General features: G+C 41.1%; 1 protein-coding gene across 1 annotated transcript; it reads left to right on the forward strand.

The window, feature by feature from the left end:
* Nucleotides 1-6,318: 6,318 nt before the first annotated feature.
* LOC134623448 (sodium channel regulatory subunit beta-3-like) lies at nt 6,319-8,377 on the forward strand (the record flags this gene model as incomplete). The annotated part of the gene is made up of 3 exons (XM_063468593.1): nt 6,319-6,470; nt 7,567-7,914; nt 8,210-8,377. Coding segments are annotated over exons 1-3 (577 nt in total), but the record flags the coding sequence as incomplete, so codon positions are not given.
* Between the last annotated feature and the right edge of the window lie 290 nt (nt 8,378-8,667).

Below are 8,667 nucleotides of genomic sequence, written 5' to 3' on the forward strand. Positions count from 1 at the left end.
GTCAGATGAAACAAAAATTGAATTATTTGGTCACAATGATGTTGCCTTCATTTGACATAAAACAAGATAATAAGACGATGTGCAAGAGGCATCATTGTGGAAAAAAATGTTTCTCAGGTTTTATTTATATTTTATCAAAAAGTATCATGTCCAGAATTATTCATACCCTTCTCAATAATCAATAGAAAAGCCTTTATTGGCTATTACAGCAATCAAATGCTTCCTATAATTGCAGACCAGCTTTTTGCATGTCTCCACAGGCATTTTTGCCCATTCATCTTTAGCAATGAGCTACTGTCAAACATGGTGGTGGGAACCTAATGCTTTGGGGGTGTTTTTCAGCCAATGGACTAGGGAACCTAATCACAGTAAACAGCACCATGAAAAAAGAGCAATACATGAAGATTCTCAACAACAACATCAGGGAGTCTGCAGAAAAACTTGGCCTTGGGAACCAGTGGACATTTTAGCACGACAATGACCCAAAACATATAGCAAACGTGGTGAAGAAATGGTTAGCAGACAACAACATTAACGTTTTGCAGTGGCCTGGCCAGAGTCCTGACTTGAATCCAATTGAGAATCTGTGGAGGGAGCTAAAGATCAGGGTGATGGTAAGAAGACCCTCCAACCTGAAAGATTTGGAGACGCCTGTGTCATTTCTGCTCAAAAAAGAACTTGCTTGTTGAACAAAAGTAACTTTAAGTCAAAATTTGGCAGGGGTATGAATAATTATGGGCTTGACTGTAGATGAGATTCAACAGTCCAAAATCTGTGTCAGGCGCCCTCCTCGTCCAACAGCTGAAGCAGGCTCCTGTTGTACCAGCTCCCACTGTACAGAACCACCTCAGGACCTTCAGACTGCAGTTGCTGCCCTCCAGGAAGGACTGGAATCTTCTTCTTGCGGCTTGGCAGATGACCAGTGATGAGCTAGAGTAGAGAAAGATGGCCTGGCAATCCGATGTTACCTCTTTGGAGGCTGATTCACTCTCTGATCACCCGGTGGTATCTGGCTTCACAGCCCTTTAAATTCAAAGGGGATTCATAGGCCAGGGGGGCAGATTACTGTTGTCGATTTCCTCTCCCACTCATGTTTTGGGAGAAGGTTTGGCCAGATGGCTCCTGCACTTTCCTGCTCATTGAGTCAGATTTATCATGTCAGAAGTATCATTTAGCAATAATGATACTTGTGATAAATATAGACTATTTCCAGCTCTGGAGGCCAGGATCACTGAACTGAAGACTCAGCTTTGCAGCCTTGAATTACCTGTAGCTAGCCAGTCTGCTATAGCCAGTGCAGCCGAAGGTAGGGTAGTCCCCATTACCTGTCCCCAGAGTGTCCCTAGCAGCCAGGAAAACAGGATGGCTGACTGATGGTGAGGAGGACGCATAGTCCTAAAACGGTGACGGTGATCTAACTCTAAATAACTGGCGAGTCTGTTCTGAGACATTTGAAGCTACAGACACCAACAACTAATTGTCTTCCAGGGGCCAGAGCAGGTGACACTGAGGGAAATTTAAAACTGTCTGCTAAGGGTAAACGTAAATTCAATAATATTATAATTCACGTTGGCAGTAATGACACTTGGTTGGTCACTAAAATCAATATTGAATCGGTGTACAACTTTGCCAAAACAATGTAGTTTTCTGTGGTCCTCTCCCCAATCAGACCAGGAGTGACGTGGTTTGCTCCATGTTTTCCTTAAATTACTGGCTGGTATTGTTAGGTTCAGGAATTGAGGAGGAAGACCAAAATAACCACCACTGATCCGGCCAGGTGCAATTAGACGACATTTTAATGAATACACACATGTGGAGCCAATACTGTTCAGATTCATTATTGAACTATCTTACAACAAAAAGTCAAAGGCTTTATAGGGGGAAATAGTACAGCCCCCTCCTTCCTGTTGCTAGGCAAATAATACAGCATACGTCAACCCAAAACCACAATGACTTTTAACACAGTTTTAAAAGAACATTGTCTTCGGCTCGACCCCAGGTGTCTTCCTGTCACCATCCTGCCCAGGCTTATCTTCTGGAACATCAGGCCCACTTTCTGCACAACCTGTCACTTACGCAGGCACAATTTTGCAGTTGCAAGCAAAACATGATTAAACTTTCACCTAACTAAATGAGTCTACCTACAATGTGTGTGTGTATGCGGGTGTATGTGTGTGTCAACTTCTGCTTGCACTTTGTTTCACCTTTCACTTCATCAGCTAAGCCTCATAACCTTTCCACCAGACAGAAGGCCAGCCTGTACTGAACCTATGTGTGTGTATGTGTTTATGTCTGCACATACACGCTGCACCTTAATTGACCTCAGCTTAAGCAACCAGGCGAAGGCCATCCTGTGTGTAATGATCTTGACTTCTATGTAAAATGTATAAAACAAATGTTTCAATCTAATACAACTACTTGAAGCATAATCAAAGCTTAGTCAAAGATAAATGCATAATAAAACACCCTGCTCTTAACTTGCACTTAGACTCTGCTTTCGGTTTCACTTCTGCAGAAGCATGCTCTGCAAGCCCTGGTTTCCTGTCTCATTTTGGAGTGGGGCCTTTTCTTTCACCATGCAGTCTACATACAAACATTTAAGATTATAAATTCAATTTAACAGTTTGAAGTGGTTCTTGCTGGACCTGTAATAAGACTAATATAATACCAATATATTCGAACATCTGAATGCATCTGCATGCAACATCACTATTAATAATGAAATGGTAACGATGATTATACTAATAGCAGCAAATAATAGCAGTAAATATTTCTCCCCTTGACAGTATCCAGAAACCATTGTGTGCTTTGTCTTGATGCATTCTCAATCATCCAGGAAAGTAAATCTCCAAAAGTTGAATCTGTTCATCTGGACGTAGCGTTTTGTGGAAGAAACGTTTCGTCACTCATCCAAGTGACTTCTTCAGTCTCAGCTGACTGCAGGTTTCCCCAAACCTTATAAACAGTACATTTGCATAATGACTGAAACCAGCCCACTGAGGAACAATGGGCTGTGAGGTCAGTTCCTTAAGGAAGTCAGTTCATTAAGGAACTGACCTCACAGCCCATTGTTCCTCAGTGGGCTGGTTTCAGTCATTATGCAAATGTACTGTTTATAAGGTTTGGGGAAACCTGCAGTCAGCTGAGACTGAAGAAGTCACTTGGATGAGTGACGAAACGTTTCTCCCACAAAACGCTACGTCCAGATGAACAGATTCAACTTTTGGACATTGTGTGCTTTATAAATAATTAGGAAAAATATTTTTTCATTTCTGAAAAAAAGACTTTTACAGCCTTTCCTTCTTTTTTTGGAGTCAAACTAAAATAGTAAGGGTTAGTAGAAATGTGTGGAAAATCCAGTGATGCAACATCTTCAGTTTAACAACTCTAAGTAGAAACAAGTCACTTCATTCAGAGCATCTGATTTCAGTCATTGATGATTTACAAGCTGTTAATAAAAAAGAAAGAACAAGAGAACAGAAGAAAAGAGAAGCTTTGAAGAAACCTGTTTACTGTTGTTTGAACTGTGTGTGACATGTAAAGTTGAATATGAGGAATAAATGTGGGAATAAAACAGCTCAGCCTCTCTAACGTCTCTCAAACATTCACTTTTATCCTCAGATCATCAGCTCTGCTTCACCTTCTTGCTCACAGCCTGTTAAATATTCTTCATGGTGTTTATGTTGTTCTCTGCATGGATAACTTACACTTTTCTCTAAAGGATCTGTTTTCTCCACACGTCAGTTACCAGACATGAGCTCCTCCTGGTTGTTCAGTTTGTTTTTGTTTGTTTTTTCAAATCACCACCTGCACCATGTTTGGATTCACAGAACTGACTTGAAACAAAACCTTCAATAACGTCTGAAAATGTGATTCACACAGACCTCATAGACATCTGCAAACAATCCTCAAGGTCACACATGTGTCCACTGTACCATCGGCGAGTTTCAGGTTGCATGACATTGCTTTCAGCCACATTTACAAAAACACTCCTCCTGTTCTGACTGTCCTGATAATAATCAGAGAGGAAGTGCTGAACTCCTCCTCTAAACTGTTACAGGAACAGATGTTGGCAGATGTGTCAGTGACAGAGTTCCAGTCAGAGAGGTCAGTGAGCAGGATTTCTATCAGGATTCATGTCAGAGTTATTATAATGATGTCTGTTGGTTCACACTCACGGCTGCTTTGGACTGATTCCAGCTCAAAGAGCATCAACATGTTTTTATGTTTCCATCATGATGAGGAGCAGAAACTCTGAGGATTCTCCTGAAAGTCATCCCACAGCTTCTGCTTTATATTCTCCGTATATTCAGTATATTGTAGATTATTACTGATAATCAGACACTTTTAGAGGAAGAAAGAGTAAAAAGGAGGTGCAGCATAGAATAAAGAAATCAGTCAGAATGATTGGTTATGTGAGCTCCAGCTGTTTCCAGGCTGTGATCAGCTGATCTCCAAGCAGATGTTACAAGAGCCATCAGGGCTGATTTCAAACCCACACACAGTACAGAGCTGTCAGAATGAAAGACCTTAGTTCAGTCTCACACTCTTTATCCAGGTTATCTGCAATGATTAATGAATCCAACAGATGGTGCTCTTCTGTGTCACACCAACACAGTGTGGACAGAGTAACACACTCGGGTGATTTGTCTTGCCCAAGGACACAACGACCGATATGCCACACACTCCATGGGGGTCATCTACTCATCACTATCTTAAACTATAACTATCATGGGACACGGCTGTGAGGGAGATCAACAAAGAGCAGGAGAAGACTGAGACAACATGTGGGAGCACAGCTAAGCAATCACAGAGGACGAGACAAAGGAAGTAAAACTAGACACGAGAGACAAGGAAGAACAGACCCAAATAAAGCAACAGGAAACAAAAAATCCTCAATATCACAAAAGAACAAATAACCATATCAATAACTGAAGACTATAAAGTCATGTGATTTCCAGGAAGTGCTGCAGCAGCTGCATGCTCTCTCCCTGCAGACTATTGCTGCTGCTCGTCTTTTCCATGTTTTCTCTGTTTCTGCTGCTTCTTTGTCCTCACTGTAAACAGATGTACTGAGAGACTCCTGCACTGATGTTTCACAGGAAAGTCCAAACAGCCTCACTGCTTCTCCATGAAGAACAAAGATTTGCTCTCTGTGGCTCCAACACAACTTAAAGACAATCAAAGGTGGACAAAGTTCTCCAGAACAGCTGCACAGGAGGTCATGACCTTTGACTTTATTCATTAGGACAAGTTTTTCTCAGTTCACTAAGACAGAGTGGACGGTTGTCTCTACACATCTACATGTTCAGTTCCTTGTACTTAAATACATCTGTCATGTTAAACAATGTGAATGTCAGAAGGTGTGTCTGTTAGGTAATCTGACAGGTTGATGAAGTCTGTGAGCCTCGGTAGATTAACAGATTGTTAATGTTAATGTTCTGGATTAACAGATGGTCTTCAGTGTGTACCTGATGATGGATGATGTGGAGGTCATTTAACAACTGAACCTGTTAAACTCTGACCTGCTTTAGATTTTATATATTTTATATTTTGTAAATTATTTTTTTCACCTCTTTTTTTAACGATGGACTTTATGATCTGCATACAGTCCAACATAACACGTCACAACATTATGTGGCTCAACTTCCTTAAGTTCACATTCAGACATTTTGAGATCGATTGAACGGCCATAAGGAAAATTTTGATTTTAATTTAAACCTTAAACGTAATCTGATGTGTTCAGGTTTAAACTCAGGTTCAGTTATTGAGTGAAAACACCAACAGACTCAGACATTTAGAACAAACTAAGAGTCAAATCAGCAGAAACAGAGAACACGGACATGTCTGCTGTAACTGCGTCACTCTGCTCCACGCTGATGTTTGTCCTGTTCGTCTCTGCAGGTCAGATTTTATGATTTAATATTTATAAGAACAAATGACATTTTCCAGTGAGACAACAGTTTGCAGTAGAGTTACTTTCATATTGTTTCAGTCTGTCTGTGTCTGTGTGTGGAGAGACTGGGTGGGGTCACTCCGTCTTTCTGTGTCTCTGCTGTATATTCTGAATATTAAATTCTGTTGCCAGGACATGACTTAATTCTGTGTGACTGGTTAAAGAACAGCAACACTTACAGTCACTTTTAATCGCCCCTTTTTGGTGCTGCGCGTTTTCTTCTTCTTCCTGTTTTTTTTAACCAGTCTGCTGCTCTGACACACAAAATGGGGGATCAGGAGGCGACTGAGATCTGTTACTGTAATCTGTGATTATCATCTTTATTTAAACCTTAAATTTAATCTGATGTGTTCAGGTTTTAAACTCAGGTTCAGTTATTGAGTGAAAACACCAACAGACTCAGACATTTAGAACAAACTAAGAGTCAGATCAGCAGAAACAGAGAACACGGACATGTCTGCTGTAACTGCGTCACTCTGCTCCACGCTGATGTTTGTCCTGTTCGTCTCTGCAGGTCAGATTTAACTGTTAGAAACTAAACTGAGTTTATTTCTGAGATAAAGAGTGGATCTGTGTGTGTTGGTGCAGTTTGCAGCACAGAGACAAAGAAGTGTAATGTGTGTGTCAGTGTGATGTGTTGTAGTGTCAGGAGTCAGTATACAGCTACAAAGCTTTTTGTTCAGTGTATACAAACAGCTGTAGCTCCATAAAGGCAGCATGCAGAGACTCACAGTGTCTTATAATGAGAGGCTGCTTTCTCTCACACATTATGTTCACTTATTATCAGCACATGTTGTTGTTTGTGCAACAGAGTTATTGTAGTTTTGTATTTTCTCATTAGTTTTTATTCCATTTGGACTTTTTGTGTTTGGTTCAGTTTAGTTTCCAGATGATTTTCTTCTTTTTCAGGTTTGATTATTTCTTGCTTGAAGAGTTTTTAATGGTTTTATTCTTTTTTCATTCTTACTGTTTGGAGGTTTGTGTCAGAGGCCAGATTTAGGAGCATCAGTACAGCTGTTCCAATAAAAGCAGAGACTCAGTCTGACAGACATCCAGAGTCTCAATGAACTCGTCCATCAACAACATTTGATCAAACTAACAGATTCTAAAACTAAAGATTTGTTTTTTATTTGTTCACAAAATGGTTTCAGATGATGTTTTTCATCCATCTCAGTCTTTCTCATGAACTTTGTCTCCAAACCTCTCAGCCTGAGCTTCCCTCTGATCAACTCGTTCATAATCTCGTCCTTTCTGCTCTCAATGAAAATCTGAACATGTTCAGCTCGGCCTCCTGTCTTTGTGTCAGAGTCTCCAAAGCAAACATCACAGCAGCTCACTGCCATCTTTAAACCTTCCCTTTCACTCTTGCTGCTGTCCTTCTGTCACAAATCAGCCCTGATGAAGATGCTCGGGATCAGGTGAGGAGGAGGAGAAGACTCGCTGTGGTGACGCCTGAAGGGAGCAGCTGACACAAGAAGAGACACAATCAAAGATCATCATCTAATAACAGAAGACAATCTTTTATTGTGTGTTTCTGATTGGCTGCTGTAGAAGTGAACAGTTGTACTTTGACCTTTAACCTCTCTGCTCTGTGTTGTTTCCTCTTTCAGACCCAAAGATCATCACAGCTGAGTCTGGACAGGACGTCACTCTGACATGTCGAGCTGCAAACAACAACATCACAGTTTTAGAGTGGAGCAGAGCTGACCTGGGAGATAAAAATGTCCTTGTGTACCGGGATGGTCAATTTACTCCAGATGACCAGCATCCATCTTTTAAGAACCGGGTGGATCTGCAGGACAGACAGATGAAGGATGGAGACGTGTCTTTGATTCTGAAGAATGTGACGATTAATGACACTGGAATATACAAGTGTGGTGTTGGTAAGAAACAACCAAACCAAACAAATGTGGATTTGAAGCTCATCAACATCATCACACTGAAAGTTGTTCCTCCAGGTGAGTGAGTAGAGTTGAGTGTGTGTGTGATCAGAGGTGAAGCTGCTTCCTGGTTGTTGATGTTTGTTTCTAAAGATGTTGTTGATGAGACTTTGTAGAAAGCAGCTGGTCTGAGTGATGTGATCAGAGTGCAGTAGATAATGTCTGACAGCAGTTTGAAGAGGAAATGGATTCTGTTCTGTTCTTCACTCATCACCTACCTGACAGCTGACACCTCACACCTGTTTCTCACCTGCAGGTCAGACAGGAGGACAAGAGAAGGATGAAGACAAGAAAGATGGAGGGATTGAAGAAGGGAAGGAGGATGGATCTGTTTGGCTGATCGTTGGTCTTCCTGTACTTGTTCTTGTACCTTCTGTTGTTTTTTTGCTGTTCCTGTTGTGGTTCTTGTTGCAGTTGGTGTTTGTGCACCTTCCTGCTGATCCACATGTAGCAGAGCATCTTCAGCCTCCACAGCATGAATGTGAGTCTGATGAACAAACACAAAGATAAATAAATGATGGTGAACATCCAGCAGACGGCTGTAGAAAGCTGGATGTTCAGAGTCTGATGTTATTTCTCTGATGATCATCATGTTCAGACTCAGACCAACAGTGTGTGTCTGTGCTGTCTGTCAGTGACTCTGAACTACAGTTTCTTCATCTTCAGGCTGTTCATGAGATTTACTGACACAAAGTCAAACTGTGTTACAAACACACATGAATTTCTGAGCTCTGATCTCAGAGTCAGTGAGTGTTTTTGTGTTGGAGCTTC

This window comes from Pelmatolapia mariae, unplaced genomic scaffold, assembly GCF_036321145.2.
Source record: "Pelmatolapia mariae isolate MD_Pm_ZW unplaced genomic scaffold, Pm_UMD_F_2 NODE_ptg000659l+_length_20445_cov_1, whole genome shotgun sequence".
NCBI classification, from domain to species: domain Eukaryota; kingdom Metazoa; phylum Chordata; class Actinopteri; order Cichliformes; family Cichlidae; genus Pelmatolapia; species Pelmatolapia mariae.